This window comes from Diabrotica virgifera, chromosome 3 (assembly GCF_917563875.1).
Source record: "Diabrotica virgifera virgifera chromosome 3, PGI_DIABVI_V3a".
In the NCBI taxonomy this organism is placed as follows: Eukaryota; Metazoa; Arthropoda; class Insecta; order Coleoptera; family Chrysomelidae; genus Diabrotica; species Diabrotica virgifera.
Window position 1 is genome coordinate 180,596,835 of NC_065445.1, and position 19,182 is coordinate 180,616,016.

A 19,182-nucleotide genomic window follows, 5' to 3' on the forward strand; every position below is an offset into this window, starting at 1 on the left:
TAAAAACTGCGGTTATATAGTCTGACAAACCGTAAATTGAGATCTTTTTTGAGAATGATTCCAGGAGTGTGAATTGAAACGTCAAATATTAGTTATATAAAAATGTAATATTTATTACCGACAATGTTTAAATTATCGCACCATATTGTTCTTGGTCTGCCAATACTTATTCGTCCATTTGGTGACTTATCTCGTGCTATTCGTACTATCCTATCCTCTGCCATTCTACTAATGTGTTCGTTCCACTCCTGTTTCCGTTTTGTCACCCATCCACTTATTGCATTGCATGCTCTTCTTATGTTTTTGCTTCTCTACGTATACTATCCAAGAGACTTTTCCCTGATATTCGTCGAAGTATTTTCACCTCTCTTGTTTCTATTAATCGTCTCGTTTTAGATGTGTCAGGTCTTGTCTCCGCCGTGTATGTCAATATAGGTCTAATTGCTGCTTTATAGATTATTGCTTTTGTATCTTCTCTTAGGTGTTTGTTCTTCCAGATTGTGTCATTAAGAGATCCCGCCGCTTTACTTGCTTTTAAGCTTTTTTGTCGTACTTTTTCTTCTACATCTCTTTAACTAGTTATATTTATTCCCAGATATCTAAATCTTGCTTCATGCTTTACTATTTTCCCATTAATTTCGATTTTACATCGTAGTGGGTATTTAGATGTTGTCATACATTTGGTTTAAATACCACGGAAAGAAAATACCACGATTAGTCAATCAATAACATATCGAGGATAGTACATGATTTATATTTTTATTATTATTTATATACATATCTATGTGTTACTAATATTATTTATAATTTAAAATAACTTACATATAAAATCAGAATTTGGTGTTCGTTTGAGAGTAAACTAAATGTAAGACCAAATACTTAAAATGACGGCATAGTATCATGAGATTTTTCCTTGTTTTTCCTCGTGATTTACTATGTCACTAACACGATAATTTTACTATCACTATTGCATGTGGTTGTCTTTTTAAGACAGATCACATGCCTTGAATTTTTTTGTGGCGGATATTCTTAAGTTTAAGTTGATTTCGTGTAATCAAATGAACTGCCTGTCAATAAAGTCGTCCCAGGAACGCAATTCATAAATATTGGCAGTATATTATATGTCTGAATTACCGATATGAATGAGTCAGATTAAATTAAATTATTAAAATAATGTTTTTACTAAGCAACAACATTTTTGTTTAATTTATTAATATTTTGTATTTTGATAACGACGTCCGAAGTGGAAGTCGAAACGTCACTAAAATCATTTCTCAAGTTAAATTGTGGCTTATTTCCCAATTAGAATAGTAAATATGATTTTATGATAGATTCTTCACTGCAATAGATACTTAATATCCTGTGACTCGGGAGGGCTAAGGATTGCAGCACAAAAAATTTGACTTCACATGATAATTTCAAAATTTATGCAATATTTTTGTCTGAGACTTGAGAGTGTATAAATTCTCTCGATTACGTATATATTTTTTGTGTATACACACTTTTTTGTATACCAGATTATTAAATGTATTATATTTTAAAACATTCTCTTTATCAAACGTGAACTAATTAATCTGATTGCTTGATTCAAATGCAAGCAGTGTTGTTAAAATTGCCTGCCACTGTAGGTTCTTCGGTTGTTCATGAATATTCATCAGGTGTCAAGTCACCGCCATTAAAAATTTCTCGTATTTTTTTGTAGTATGGCATTCCAATTCGATTACTTTTTTATTCTTAGAAGATTCCGAATATTTCACTAAATTGGCTAATTAAATCTTTGATGACACTCATACATATCAAAAGTTATTTTCGAGGATTGTTAATAACATTATTTTGTGAATTTTAACAGCAAATAAAATTCAAACCATAATTAATTTTTTTGTGAATAATAAATTGCTTACAGTTACTACTACTAGGTACCTACTACATGTATATGTACATAAGAAGGCATTTGACAGGGTCAAATTAAAGGACTTTATCCATTTATTGTACGCAAGAGAGGTACTAGGAATAATTAAAACGATTGAAAATATCTACCAGAACGGGTATATACTAGTTCGCTCCGGCGGCCAGATTTTAATACCTTACAGAAAAGGGGCATAGGTAAATTCGCTCCGGCCATATATTTCTTAGAAAAGATAGTTTACAAATGCCTTTACTAGATACACAAGATGAATAGCGAGGGTCAGCGTAAATAGATAATGTTACTTTCATACAGCAGGTACTTTGATACATTTTATTAATAAAATTTTTAATAAATAATTCTCAAACTTTGTATTTACCTAAATATAAAACTATTTCTTACTTAAAATTATATTAAAATTGTAACGATATTATCAATAAAGTATTATAATGTTAGAGCTCATATGCTATAATTAATATTATCATATATTTATATTATTCTAATAAAAGTTATGAATTTTTTAAAGTAAACGGTGAAGATTCTTGAATTGCAAAGTTTATTCGCAAAAGTTGAGTGACGAACTTTGAAATTTAGCTTTTTAATCACGTTTATGTAAAAATATATAAAATATAGAGTACAAAGAAGTTTTCTGAAAAATTTTAGATCAAAATGTTTTATAGAAAAAAAATGGTGCAGCTTTTAATATCGACGTTATAAATTACCAAAATAACGCTTATTTTTCGAGATACTGACCATGGGTCGTGAATGTCTAATTAGTCAATTTATTCATTTCTTATTTCAAACGTATGTTTTTTCACCTCCGTGAAAGGGTGTCTTTCACCCTCAAGTAAAAGCAACCAACGGCACAAGTCCAACTATGAAGTGGAGGGTAAGTACTAAAACCAAATTTTCTAGCAAATCCGTCGTAACGCGGAAAATTACTCTCCAAAACGGTCATTTATTTAGGTTATGGTTTTCGGAGCGAACTAGTATGTAATTAAGAGGGGTTTTTGACCTTGGGAGCGAACTGGTGTGCTCTGACCAGAACAACACAATTAAAGTAAAAGTAGATGAAGAACTAACTGACCCAATTGAAGCTGGCAATGGGATAAGACAGGGAGATTCCCTGAGTTCTCTGTTGTTCAACCTGATCATGGACGAAATAATAAAAAAAGTAAGAACAAAAAAAAGATACCAAATAGGAGAAAAACAACTTAAAATATTCTGCTATGCAGACGACGCAATACTAATCTCTCAAAGTGAAGATGATTTACAACGTATGCTGCACTAATTTAATATAACCGCTAGAAAATTTAACATGTGAATTTCCCCAAAAAAGACTAAATGCATGGTTATAACAGCAGATCTAATAAGGTGTAAATTAGAGTGGAGGGTCAAATAATAGAACAAGTCATGGAGTTTAAATATCTAGGCATCACACTATGCAGCTACGGAAAGCTCGAAACACAAGTGGAAAATCAGGTGAATAAAGCAAACAGAGCCGAAGGTTGCCTGAATGAAACAATATGGAGAAATAAAAGCATCGGAAAAGAAGTGAAAGGCATAATTTACAAAACAGTCATCAGACCAATAATGACATACGCGGCAGAAACACAACCTGATACAGAAAGGACAAAAAGAATGCTAGAAACAGCAGAGATGAAAACATTGCGAAAAAGCGATGGTAAGACGCTGTGGGATAGAGCTAGAAATGCAGATATACGAAGGAGATGCAAGGTGGACAACACTAATAACTGGGTGAAAAGCAGAAGAGTAGAATGGAACGACCACATAAGCCGAATGACAACAAATAGAGTAGTAAGGACGGCGAGAGACGGTTTCCCAATAGGAAGACGATCAGTGGGAAGACCACGAAAAAAGATGGAATGACAACTTACTGGAGGCAGATTGAAAAACAGGCAGAGTAATGTCTATATAAAAAGAAGAAGAAGAAGAAGAAGAAGAATAAGGTACTACATGTCGGTTTATAACGTTCTCAGCCGTTTTCCGACTTCGTCGTATATGTCCGAACCAGGTAGGTTGTTTTGTTGATAAGTCATCTGTACCTCTACATTTGATTCCCATTATTTCTCTAATGCGTTCGTTGGTAATCCTTTTTATTTTAGATTTTCCTGCTCTTCTCCAAAAAATCCATTTCAATTGCTCTCAGCTTTGCTAGGGTTCATTCTTTCAGTGACCATACCTTGCATTTGTCTGTTCACTACAACAGTGAACCTGTCCTCTTTGTGCTCTTGTCCTCTTTTTATTTTCTTTGCTGAGGAATTGGTACAATAAAATACTGTTTGTGATGGTTTTTCTACCAGTCGTATTTCTTTCTCTTATAGCTTTCTTTGTCTAATGTTCCATCATGCGAAGTATTAGTACCTTGACTTATAGTTAACTTAACCTAAACTAAGTTGATCCAAAGGTATATTTAAAATTAGGTAATTTAGATCCATTAAGTTTCATTTTTGACACAGCTTTTGATTAACAAACAACCAGTTGAGAGGGTGGACAGTTACACATATCTTAGTACCAACATAAACAGCTAATGGGACCACTCAAGTGAAATAAAACAACGCATAGGAAAAGCGAGATCAGCGTTCATAATAATCAAATCTCCTTTCAGAAGTCAGGATTTACCACTTGCTACCAAAATCTCTATCATCAGATGCTATATATTTTCTACGTTAATATACGGGGTAGAGGCCTGGACACTTTCCGAAGCTTCTTTAAGAAAATTCGAGGCATTCGAGATGTGGTGTTACAGACGCATTTTAAGAATTTCGTGGATGGATCGTGTAACTAATATTGAGGTCCTACATAGAATAGGCAAGGAATGCGAGATTATTAACACCATAAAACAGTGCAAACTAGAATATCTTGGCCATGTTATGAGAAATGAACAGAGCTATGGCTTGTTGCCACTCATTCTTCAGGGCAATGTATTTGGAAAGAAAGGACCAGGGAGAAGAAGAATTGAGAAAGCGGTTTAATACATCCACAACCAGACTATTCAGAATAGCAGCTAGCAAAATTAGGATAGCCATGCTGATCGCCAACATCCGGAAACGATAGGTACAGTAAGAAGAAGAAGAAGAAGTTTCATGTTAAAGTATATTCGAACTTACACGGGTTTCATATTAAGTAAATAAGCAACAATTTAACTGAAATAACTATAAAACAGTATTTACCTATACTAAATTTACAATCAAAATGCAGTAGAAATAGGTAAACAAACCGAGACACGTTAAATGCTACTAGGAGCACTCCCGAATCATAATTTACAATGTAGGTACCTATATACATTGTAAATCTCAAATCATGATTTCCAAAGTTTATACATTGTAAATTATGATTCGGGAGTGCTCCCGGTAGCATTTAACGTGTCTTGGTTTGTTTATTTCTACTGCATCTTAAATGTAAATTTAATATAGGTTGTTGGTTTGTGTAGGGCAATTGACAACTCACAAACCCTGGAAATAGGCAGATTTAATTTTCATAACCACGAAATTGGATTTAACAAGAAAAATATTAATTATTGTCAAATTATTTGTAAAAAACAAAAGAGTCTATAAATAGTTAAATTTCAACAAAAGATTAAACTCAGATATTAAAAACAGGGACTTCTACAAATAACAGACAATATGTGAATATGTCTGGGACAAGAACATAGAGAACAGTTGAAAAATTCATCCATAACCAAGAATAAAACAGATATAAAAAAGAGAAAAATCGAAGAAACAGTATTCATCCTACTAAATGAAAAAAAATATCTAGCAAACCAACCAGCAGAATGCTGCAGACTTTAGTTCCCAATACTTAAAGAAGTAAACAACAAGAATAAATCAACAATAGTGGATAAGAAAATGTCAAACTCACGACTTAACCATACACAATAGATATGCAATACAAAATGTACAAGCACAATATTAACGAACACTGGCAAACGTAGAATAGCAAAACACATTCCACAGAAATAATGCAGAAACGCTAAGAACAATCAGAATTTGATGTACAGCTGCGGACACTGAATAGTTTATACCTTCAGTTTTACATTTTAATACTGTAAAATCGCAGTATCGTACGGATTTGCTAAATGTTAAAGTGATTGACAGAATAAAATTGATTGATAAATAAAAATATATAAAAATAAATTAAACGCGTCCAAAACGCCTAGAATGAATTTGAATGACGTGCAAAAAACAAGAGCAATTGCCAAACTCGAAGAAGGTTAGTCACTGAGACAAGTTGCGGCAGATTTGAAGGTGAGCCATAATATGTGCATATGAAAAGATGGAATCATTTTCACGATATAGCACGATTCTGTGATACAAGAGGGCAGAAAATATCCATCGAGCAACAAGATGAGGTGTTGGTATATTATCTGAGAGAAGCTCCTTTTGCCATAGCTCGAAAACCTAGCGAAGAGACAGCGTTTCCAGACAGTATTTGCACTGCATGTGGAACAATTAAAGCAAGTGAATTGTAAGTTGCGCAGCTGCAAGGAAACCTTTTTTGACTGACTATCACAAAAGTAAACGAGTTGCATTTTGTAATAAATTCATAGATTGTGAACACAACTGTTGGTCTAACGTTTCATTTTTCGATGAAAAAGAGTTTAAATCATATATAGCAATGGTCGAATAAGAGTTTATATGCTAGCCGAGAAATCGTAGGTTTGATGAACAGTACACTCATCATTTAAGAAATAGTGAAGGATTCTCGGTCAACGTAGAGGATGGGTAAGTGCTGAAGGCCCGGGTATTTGTTGTCATATAGAAGACATAACAGGATTAAATTACAAACATATTTTTTGAGAATATAATGTTGCAATACGTGATCCAGAGATTCTTCAATAACAACTTCATCTAATAATTTACAAACAATGTTTAATTAGGTTTAGATATCTTTAAAGAGATTATTCATTGGAATTTCGTTGAACCTCTATCGATTTGCTGGAAAATTGGTGAGTGGTTAGAGAATATCTCAACGAACAAAGGTGACATAATGCCAACTTGCGCTTTTACCCTAGAGATGGGTGCCACCCCTTCTCGAGGGTGAAAATTATTTTATTCAAAATAATACCATAATTCGATAGAGGGACAAATTCTAAGCAAAATTTGTTATATAAAGTTATTAAAATAAATCAAATCTTTTGAGTTATTAAATATCAAAGATTTTAATTTTTCGTGAGAAAAATATATGTGTTTAATCGATTTTTCATAAATAACTCAAAAACTATAAGTTTTTATAAAAAAATTATTATTAACAAAATCAAAGCTAATAAAAAATGAAATAAACCTCTTACTAAAAAAACCTTCTAATGTTAACTGAAAGTAGGTTATAAGGTAATTGAATGTATATTTTTTTCGGCTAGTACCCAAGTCTATGTATTCAAGCTTAAATGACGGGAAAATGATGCATTTTATAACATAAACTTATAAAACGTTTGACAAAGTACTTAGAAATATCTATCAAATGAGTTCTCGAACAAGTTGATAGCATTAAAATTTATGCTTCAAAAATGTTTCAAAATTGATCTCTTAAAATTTTTTCCAAAAAATGTTATTGTTCTTTTTTAAATAACTCCGTTAGTTTTTAGGATATCAGATTCACCTAAAAACCATTTGACAGTTAATTCCAAGGGTAATTAAAAGACGTTGAATTTTATATTTTAAATCTCTTACTTTTTTAAAAATAAAAAGTTAAATGGCCCCGGTTACATGGTTCTCGCAGCAAAATTTAAGCTTTGAACGTTTCTATCTCGGTTTTTTTACCCTACAGAAATAATAAAAAAAGTAAAATATTTGACACAGAAAAAACTAAAATTTGGTTATATATCATTTTTTACGTATATTAAGTATTTTTGGAGTTATTATCAAAAGAAAATGAAAATTACGATCATTTTAAAAATTCTGCTTTTTTTAAATTACACCTTTTTTTCAAAAATTTTTATTCTAAACCAGTCAAAATTGTTGAAATCATTACTTATGCTAATATAAAGAAATTATTGTAAGGACTACTATGAATTTTAATTTTTGTGGAAATGGCGTATGTTTTATTTTTCACTTTTTCCTAAAAAAATCGAAAGGTGTCTCTTATTTTCATCATAATAACTTGCTTAATTTTAATGCTATTGACTTCTTTTGAAGCTCAATTGATAGGTAATCCGAAGTGCTTTGACAAGTGTTTAACAGGTATATTTTATAAAATGCATCGCTTTCCCGTTATTTAAGCTTGATTACTTATTTGAGTACTCGTCGAAAAAAATTTACATACAATTACCCATAACTCACTTTGACTTAACATTAGTTTAGTTCTTTAAGTGAGAACTGTATTCAATTTTTTATTATCTTCAATTTTGGTAATTTTAACTTTTTTGTAGAAGCTTATAGTTTTTGAGTTATACGTGAAAAACAGCTTTAAAGCATCCATTTTTTTACGAAAAACTAAAATCTTTGATCCTCAATAACTCAAAAAGCATTGATTTATGTTAATAACTTTATATAAAAAATTTTGCTTAGAATTTGTCCTCATATCGACTTATGGTATTATTTTTGATAAAATAATTTTCACCCCCGAGAAGGGGTGGCTTCCACCCCCAAGGTAAAAGCGCAAGTTTGCATCATGTCACCTTTGTTGCTTGAGGTATCCTCTAACCACTCACCAATTTTCATGAAAATCGATGGAGGTTCAACGAAATCAGAGGTGAAAACCTTCAGTGACTCCACTAATACTTTCTACGTAGATAAAACTATAATTTGTGTGTACGCATATGTGTACATCTTTTTCTGTTTTGTAATCTTTGAATAAATTTTGAGTTCATAATTAAATTAACGCTTCCCTCGTTACACTTCTCTGGTTAAAATCAAAAATATTATTCAAGTCGGTGGCTTTCTTTACATTTACATTAAAAATTAGCCAGGCCACATCGACAAGTATAATATTTGAATAACACAAAAAATAAATGTTCAAGTTCTAGAACACAACATTTAAAACAGATTATTCGATTTTCGCCAGCAGCAATGTCGTTGGCCGTCCTTCACAACAAATTCTTGTCAGAGGGGCACGGGGGGACTGTTCGAAGAAGAGAAACAATATTTTCTACTATTACATCGTCGTCCAAGAAGAGAAAGTCTTTCTTAAGCGACCTACTTGACCACTAAAAATGGCCGCGGAATGCGATTTTACGTCGGTTGATGTGCACGAATGAGTTTTCTTGGCGGCCGTTATTTTGCTTCGTAACTTGGAAATACCCGTTGCCTTGATATCAGGAACCATTATGCAATTTGGTTACTTTAGTTTTTCGATCAAAATATATATCTCGTAGGGTTTACATCAGTTATGAAAGTTTGTGCAAAATTATATTGTTTTAGAAAGCTGTGAAGTAAAACAATGTCGGATTTCATGTTCATGTTCATTAATTAATACGATCAAATTTATTTAGATTTTCCTAAATATTTATGTATTGTCAATATTATCTTTTTATAATGCTTATCATTATAAATATATAAAATAATGTCTTATCATTTTATAATGCCAAACATTATCTTTGTAATTTAAAAATGTCCTGGTCTTGGTCGCTGGACGAATTTCTTTCTCAGTCACGGGAAACCCAAAATAGCTCATTTGATGATTGTAAGAATCAAAGGTCCTTTCTTCTTCATTTTTAAATGTAATATGATAACTTGTTTTATCTGTGTTTATTCTTCAATTGATTCATAATGCATTCATAGTTCATAGGAAGCGGATTTTATGCTAAATGCATATTGGTTGCATATTTCGCATATTTGAGAATTTTCTCAGTTTCATACAAATACACTAAACTAAATTTGTTGCTTCAGGGCGGTATGATTCTTCATGCCCAGTTGGAGATATGGAAAGCAGCGTATTCTGAGGAAGACTTGGGTATACAGTGGAAGCCAGAGACAACCTCAAGTAATGCATCAAGTGGAGGAGATCTCTCAGATGGTAAGTTTTGTTTTTATTTTGTGAACGATATAAAATGGGTCATAAACAACATTATTGTGCAATTTTAATGAATTATGAATACCTTGTCCTTCAATATGAGCTCTGTGTATTGATAATTATTCGTTGTGTACCGTATGCTAGTTTTTTTTCATCTACATTGACATTATATTACGATAAGCTTAATTATCGGTCAATATGAATTTGAAAAGGTAGAACATTTTAAATATCTTGGAGTCTCAGTTAATGGAACTAATGATAGATAGAAGTATCGAAATTAATGAAAGAATCCAGGCAGGAAACAGAACCTACTGGAAATACAGTAACTTCCTCAAAGGTAATAAGCTTACTCAGAATACAAAACTGAAAATTTACAAAGCAGCTATTAGACCAGTAATCACATATGGTGCTGAAGTAATGTGTCTGACACAGAAAGAGGAAGAAAGATTGAGGATCCTAGAAAGGAAAATAATTCGGAGGATAGCAGGACCACTAAACTTAGGTAATAATAAATTTAGAAAACTCATGAACCACGAAGTAAGAGAACTTCTGAAAGGAGAAGACATCGTCAGATTTATCAAGGCACAGAGACTCAAATGGATGGGACATATAGAAAGGAGGAATCCAGAAGCCGTTATCAAGAAAATTGCCAAATGGAGACCTGTATCAGGCAGACCACAAGGAATACCAAAAACTAGATGGGAGGATCAGATAGTGGAGGACCTTAAGAAGATGGGAGTCAGAGAATAGGTAACCGGAAGCAAAAATAGGAACGAATGGAGGAAAATTGTAGAAGATGCCAAATCACACAACCAATTGTAAAACGAAAAGGTTAATGCCGATTGATTCACCGCGACAAACGAATAGGAAGAGCCCAAAGAGGGCGGCAATCACTCCGCTAGGAGTGTAGATGCCATGATGATGATGATGATGATTGTGCAATTTTAATAAATCATGAATACCTTGTCTTGTGTACACGTTGTGTACCGTATGCTAGTTTTTTTTTTCATCTACATTGACATAACTTAAGTTATTGTCTAGTTCACACGGCATGTTTTAAATTTAATTATACTTAGTTAATTTTATAATCAGGATAGTTTCTGTTGTGGACCGTGAGCATGCGTAGATCAGGACTCGGAGCATGACTTGTTCGGATTTGTTTCGGGCATGTTTCACTGGCATATAATGCTAAAGGTCTTGTCACTTTATTATATTGTATACTCTTAATTCGAATGTACCATCTTATAACGTCTGGTTTCAACTTTCAACAAAATGATTCCCCGCCTCATTATAGGAATGGTTTATAAAATTATCTTAAAGAAATCTTTTTAAAGCGCCACATTGATCTTCGGATTTAACCGCGTTGGATTTTTGGTTGTGAGTTGTGGTTTTATTTAAACAATATTCAAGAGCTAAAACAACGAACTAGAGGATACAAATTTAAAGGTTTAAAAACATAGAAGTAAAAGACTTCTGAACCGAAAATTAAAACAAAAAATTAATTAACCATTTAATTATCCAACTTTATAGTATGATACAATTATTGATCCAAATAATGGCATAACCCAGACATCCAAAGTGAAAGTTATCCTCCAACACCAAATTGTTATATATGGTCCACATAATGTTCAGAAAAAAGTCACACCATTTTCAGCGTCGGGTTTGGGGGGAGAGGGGGGAGAAATCGGTAAATTCGTAGTTTTTTAAGTTTTTCGTCATTATTTCTAAAACTATGCGGTCTAGCATGAACAACCTTCTATTCAAAAATCATTAAATTTAAAATAAAAAAGGCCCTATGCTTAATTCTTCCTAAATGAACGGTTTCAAAGTTACGGAGGTAGTATAGTATAATTGGTCCAAAAAAAGGCCTAACCCAGACATCCAAAGTAAAAGTTATCCTCCAACACGAAATTGTTCTATATGGTCCACATATTCTTCAGTAAAAAGTTACATCATTTTGAGCGTCCGGTTTGGGGGGGGGGGGAGATGGGGGAGAAGTCGGCCAATTATTAGTAGTTTTGTTTAGGTCTTTCGTCAATATTTCTAAAACTATGCTTTAGCGTAAACAATGATCTATACCAGACTGTTCTAACATAAAATTTAAAACAAAAAAGGTCCAATACATAATTGTTATAAAATCAACGGTTCCAGAGTTACGGAGGGTGAAAAGTGTAGGTTTTCGATACTTTTTGTATTATTTGGGCAACTGATGATGATTTTGGGTGGTGAGGTTGACGTTCCTTCAAGGGCTTATGACTAGACTTAAGCAAATATGCAAATAAAAAAGTATGAAATATGCGCATAAATATGCAGTATTTTACCCAAAAATATGCATGCTTATCTAGAAAATATGCATGTAATAAAAACAGTATTTACAATTTTTTTATTGAAGTTATACTTCTTTAGGCGCGATTGAGAGTAAAATTTCATAATACTGCGCGCATGCGCACACAGACAGTATGGCGTTTTATTGCTGAATCTTTCAAGTTATGTATAAATATATCAGTGCAAGAAAAGGTGTGAAAAGAATATATTAGTGTTTTTAGTAAATATATTTATTATAATTTTTGTGTCTTTGGATTTGTCTTCCTCGGGAGTAAGATGAGTATTATTAAAACATTTTATTGTATATTTATTATACTTGTCTGTTTGTTACCGTGAAGTGTCATTAGGTACGTCCGAACCGATACAGACACAGTCCTCGTAGCGTATTTGGTATAGCATTCGGCCAGGGATCAAGAGGTCTTGAGTTCGAGTCAGGAGCAATCCTATACTGTTATTTTTTATTTTTTTGAAAGCGGTAAGCACAAAATTAGTTTGGTGTTTAAAAAAATTAAAACAAACTGTTTAAAGTATATTTATTTTTAAGAAATCATATAATAGAAGTATAACTTCTTACGTGCGTACAAAGTACACACACATTATTTTTTACAAAAATGTTTAAAATATCTTCACATGTTTTATTAATTAACATGTAAATTTGTATTTTAAATTTTACAAATCAAGCTTATGTAATTAAATATTAAAGTAATATTTAACTATTTTAACAAATAAATAATATTACATATTTCGAATTGTGGTAACAATAAATTATCAAATGCTGTTCTAAATTTTCATTTTTTTTTTAAATTTACGACAATAGGTGGTTTTAAATTAAGTGGTTCGGAAAATGTCCTAGCTAGTACTTGAACCACTTCAGAAAAATCTGGTAACCACTGTTTATTTCCATAGTTGCTTTAAATTTTTGGAAAATTTCCTTCCCAATATGTATGTATTAGTTTTAATGTTTTGACACAATGATTCAAATTCTTTTATTCAAAATGTACTGTCTAACAATGATAATTTGGAAGATTCTAACTGGGTAATAGTTTTCTGAACAAAACTATAGTTTGATGTTATGAATTGCACTGAACTTTATATTTTCGGAATTTTCAAAGCACAATAATTATTCACAATTACAAAGACACGTCTTATTTTACAACAACAGTGAAATGGACCGTCAACATACAAATTTTTACCTAGAGATATAAACTGGCAGATTTTGGAACCCTTGTATCAAAGACAAAACGTGACAAAATGTATAAGCTGGTATCTTTTATTAGTTAGTACATTGCAATACCAAAAATTTGAATCCCCAATTATAATAAAACAAAATGAAATATTGAGATTTCCAAGCTATTTGTTACCTGAATATAAAGAGATATGTATAGCTACAACCAAAATTTCAAATTATATGCATTTTATGCATACTTACATAAAAATATGCAAAATTGGAAATTTTTGCATTTTTTATGCATAATATGCAAAATATGCAATTTGCATATTTGCCTAAGTCTACTTATCACTAACACAACGTCGGCCACTGAAATAGCAAATTTTATTTACAAAAGACAATCCTGTTTGTCCAAAGAAAATTTCTTTCATTAGTAATAATATTATAAATTGCCCAAAGAATATAAAAAGTATAGAAAACCTCCACTTTTTACCCTCCGTAACTTTGGAACCGTTGATTTTATAACAATTATGTATAGGACCTTTTTTGTTTTAAATTTCATATAGAACATTTTTGTATAGAACATTGTTTACGCTAAAGCATAGTTTTAGAAATATTGACGAAAAACTTAAAAAAAACTACTAATTTACCGACTTTTCCCCGATCCCCCGCCCCCCTCCCCAAACCGGACGCTCAAAATGGTGTAACTTTTTACTGCACAATATGTGGACCATATAGAACAATTTGGTGTTGGAGAAAAACTTTTACTTTGGATGTCTCGGTTAGGCCTTTTTTTGGACCAATTATACTATACTACCTCCGTAACTTTGAAACCGTTCATTTAGGAAGGATTATGCATAGACCAATTTTTTATTTTAAATTTAATGTAGAACATTTTTGTAAAGAAGGTTGTTCATATGCTAAACCGCATAGTTTTAGAAATATTGACGATAAACTTAAAAAACTACGAATTTACCGATTTCTCCCCCCTCTCCCCCCAAACCCGACGCTCAAAATAGTGTGACTTTATTCTGAACATTATGTGGACCATATAGAACAATTTGGTGTTGGAGGATAACTTTCACTTTGGATGTCTGGGTTTGGGTCTAGTTATACCATACTATTATAAAACAATGGAACTAAAACTGATGGCAGATTTTTGAGTCATTAAGCTTTAACTATGACATTGTACTGGTAAGCAACAATACAGAGTAACTAATCTACATGCTAAAGGAGCTTAAACAAGAATCTGAGAAAATCGGTTTAAAAATTAAATTAAATAAAACAAAAGTCATGATAAGTCAAAATATTACAATCGACTTAGATGGAAGTGAGATCGAAAGTGTCGAAGAGTATATAGACCTAGGTGACACAATCCAACTAGGCAAACAGAATCAAACGACCAAGATACCAAACTAGAAGAATCCAAATGACTTGGGTAAGAGTAGGAAGACTCAGTGATGTGTTGAAAAACAAAAAGATACCAATAAATCTAAAGAAATGGTTACTCAACAGTTGTATTCTACATACCAGTTATGACCTATGGAATGGAGACCGTGACACAGAGTTACTAGCCATAGAGTTGAGAACGACATAGATGGCCATCGAATGAGCTATGTTAGCAGTATCTCTAAGAGAACATATACGAAATGGGGACGTGCAAAGTAGGACGAAGGTGAAAGAAGTAATTGTAAGAATTTCGCAAATGAAATGGAACTGGTTGGACACGTGGCACGGCGAAATAACGAAAGGTGGACGAGAAACATTGTACATTGAAGACTATGCAAGCACAGTCGTAGTAGAGGAAGACCACAAAACTCCACTGGCAAGAAACTGGCACCAAATAGCACAAAAGAGAGAAGAGTGGAAAACTCATGGGGGGCCTTTGTCCAGGAGTGGATGCAAACAGGCTTAAGAACAAGAAGAAGAAGAAGAAGAAAATTAAACAATGGGCACATCTAATTTATCATATGGATCTCCGTAATAGTAATTATCCAATTCTCACACTCTCACAGATTTGGATAATTACTCTAAAATCTAAATGAGATGTCCCAGAAAAGTAAAAGGCATTACAAGACTTGATAGACACCGAAACGAAGACGTAAGACAAGAGGTGAATACCTACGCGATTTCTAACTGAAAAAAACTGAAAAGTTTAAATTAATGTATTATGGAGGCTACCCTAATTCATACGGGGCATATTTAGAAAAATTGAGGAATTTCGTCTATTTAAATGAAACAGATGACTGACACACAAATTACAAGACAAGGAAAAGATGGACAAACAATAATAAAGTATGCAAATTTATTGTAAATCTGCAGTGATTTTTATCGACTTTTCTGTAAATTTATTTTCATCGTTGACTAGCATAATATGCTAGCTATTGTTTTGGATAAGTATAAAGTAGGTTACTTCGGTATTTCACTGTAGGGTTTTTGGAGGTTTTGAAAATGCAATATGGCCATAACTGGGAGATATGGCGATAATATACGCTGCCACAATACAACCGATGTAATTATTCAATACGTTCAATATGGCCACAACTGCAAAAATCAATTGATTTTTTCATTATATTGCCGCCGTATCTCCTAGGTATCGTTTTATAAATGACTTTCTTCACAATTTTAATAAATTGTAATAAGATCCAGCGAATAACTATAATTTGCTACCTAAATTGTAATTTTGAAGCCTGTCGTTCTCAAAATAAATTATTTACAGGGCATAACGCGTTTGTTACAGAACGTTTTGCTCACTTCTCGAGAATATTGTTTTTTGCACTTGTGGCACTATTGAACTAGGTGTGCGAATATATAGGGTATCCCAAAAGTAGCGGAATGGTCGAATATTTTGCGAAATGAACATCACATCGAAAAACTGAAAAATACGTGTTCAATAATTTTCAAAAATCTATCAAATTACACCGAACACGCCCCCCACTCCACCCCTGGAGGTGAGGTGTGGGGTAACTTTAAAATCTTAAATAAAAACCCCCATTTTCATTGCAGATTTGGATTCATTACGTAAAAGTAAGCAACTTTTATTCGAGACATTTTTTCGAATTGTGGATAGATCGCGCTATAATTGGAAAACACGATTTATCGTGATACCATAGGTAAATTATAAAAACGGTCTAATATCTCGAGAAATACACTTCAAACTGAAAACCCAAAAAACACCTGTTTATATTTTTCAAATACCCGTCGAATGATAGTAAACACGCCCCATACTCCACACCCTGGAGATGGGTGGGGGGTAACTCTAAAATCTTAAATAGGAACTCCCGTTTTTAATTGCAGTTTTGGATTGTTCACGAAAGAATAAATAACATTTATTAGAAACATTTTTTAGAATTGATAGATAGCGCTAATAAATCGTATTTACCCGATTATAGCGCCTTCTATCAACAATTCAAAAAAATGTTTGAACAATTTTACTTATTTTTTCATTAGGAATCCAAATCTGCAAAAAATGGGGGTTCCTATTTAAAATTTTAAAGTAACCTTTCACCCCACCTCCTGAGGGTGGAATGGTGGGTTATGTTTGGTGTTATTCGATAGGTTTTTGAAAAATATTAAACACGTAGTTTTTGTTTTTTCGACTGTTATTAGACCGTTTCTATAATTCACCTATGGTATCACGATAAATCGTTTTTCCGATTATAGCGCCACCTATCCACAATTCGAAAAAATGTCTTGAATAAAAGTTACTTACTTTTACGTAATGAATTCAAATCTGCAATAAAAACTGGGGGTTTTTATTTGAAGATTTTAAAGTTACCCCCACTTCACCCCCTGGGGTGGAGTGGGGAGGCGTGTTTGGTGTAATTTGATAGATTTTTGAAAATTATTAAACACATATTTTTCAGTTTTTCGATTGGATGTTTACTTCGCGAAATATTCGACCGTTCCGCTACTTTTGGGACAACCAGTGTATTTAAGATATAAATCTCATTGAGTTAAAAATGAAATACTTTTAAAAGGAGCATTGCAAAAATTGTATAATAAATTAAGAAAAAAATAAGATAATACATAGGTATTGGTGTAATGTTATTTAAAATACATAAAACTATTGCACTTACTACCTTTGTTCGAAAAAGTAGAATAAAATAAAAATCAGGGGAAACGGCTGAAATTGACAAAACAAGAGAAGTTGAAATACCTCTAAAATACGTTAAATAAAAACAAATAGTTCACACATAAATGATAAAAGTCCTGATATTTGAAGACACAAGTGCATGAAAGGTATATGTGACATTTGCAAGTTATTGAGAAAAATTAAGGTAAAGTTTTTTTACTAGAATTTTTTTACTATAAGATCTAAATAGACTAAATTTATAGGGTAGGTAGTCCCAAAACTAATATAATATTTATTAGCAATAATAAAAAAACATTTTTTATAAATTTTTTATGTATATATTGTGTACATAGATCCTTTAGACTCTAGTAACTCAAAAAATATTAATTTTAAAACGTGTTTGACTTGTTTGGAAGATTTCTAGGTTTGAACAACGTACTTTTAACATGAAAAATATATTTTGAAAAAATTGTCACATAGACCCTTCATGCACTTGTGTCTTCATTTATTTAGGCAACTCTGTAGGTACCCCGCCAAAATAGCCCCGTCGAAAAAGCTCCGACAAAATAGCCCCGACATAATATCCCGCACACAAAATAGCTCCGACAAAATAGCCTGCAGACATAATAGCCGCGGAATAATAGCCCGCCGACAAAATAGCCCCGACAAAATAGCCACGACAAAATAGCCCCGACAAAAAAGCTCCCTTCAGAATTCATCATGAAATAATTCCTTAAAAATACATTTTTTCGGAAATTATGGTAATTATCCTCTATTCAGATGTTTATCTTAACCACATTAAATAAAGTAGTCTTTTCAGAGAACTCGAGTCCTGTCTTCTCTGCCTCTTGGAAGTATGAACATTTAAGTTAAGTGAAAATCAACGTTTATTTATGATAAAAAAATATATTTTTTTTGTTTTCGGGCAACAGTAAAATGCATTTTAAATTAAATAAATTAAATACATTCTTCCTTTTTGTCAAATAATTTAAATTAAAAAAAAGTTTTTGGACACCTTGTATAAATAATTATATAATTGTTTATATTATTAAATAGAGAATTAAATAACCTTTCAAATGAGCCTAAAAATAAAAATCGTTCTATTTCAGGATTTTTCCTTAACGTCGCGGGTTTACGAAATAACGAATTTATTCCTTCCATTTGCACCATACTGTACGTCTGAATTGCTGATATGAATGAGTCAGATTCAATTAAATTATTAGAAGAATTTTTTTACTGAGCAACAACATTTTTGTTTAATTTATTAATATTTTTTATTTTGACAACGACGTCCGAAGTGGAAGTCGAAACGTTAATAAAATAATTTTTTTAAGTAAATTGTGGCTTATTTCCCGATAAGAATAGTAATTTAAAATAAATGGTACTCCGTTAAAAGGTAAAACTTTTTATTGGAGATGTTTTATGAGGCTGTATTAGCCGGGGCTGTTTTGACCGGGGCTATTTTGTGTGCGATCTATTTTGTCGGGGCTGTTTTGTTTGCGGGCTATTTTGTCGAGGCTATTTTGTGTCCGGGCTATTTTGACGGGGCTTTTTTGACGGAGCTGTTTTGACCGGGCTATTTTGACGGGTCACGAACTCTGTATTTCGATTTATAAACTCATTCCCTTTGTAAGTCGCTGATATTAGCAGAAGATGGAAATACATTTACTTTTATAACTCCGTGTCTATAATCAATGCTTTTATGCTTATTCGTTTTGCAATAAATATCTCCTATATACA

General features: G+C 32.3%; 1 protein-coding gene across 2 annotated transcripts in view; it reads left to right on the plus strand.

The window, feature by feature from the left end:
- The window catches only part of LOC126881423 (SAM pointed domain-containing Ets transcription factor), a 159,231-nt gene that overhangs the window by 123,149 nt on the left and 16,900 nt on the right, over positions 1 to 19,182 (plus strand). For both annotated transcript variants that reach the window (XM_050645696.1, XM_050645697.1), the window contains exon 4: positions 9,751 to 9,877. In XM_050645696.1, the coding sequence (XP_050501653.1) occupies positions 9,751 to 9,877 (127 nt within the window). The remainder of the gene's footprint in view (positions 1 to 9,750; positions 9,878 to 19,182) is intronic.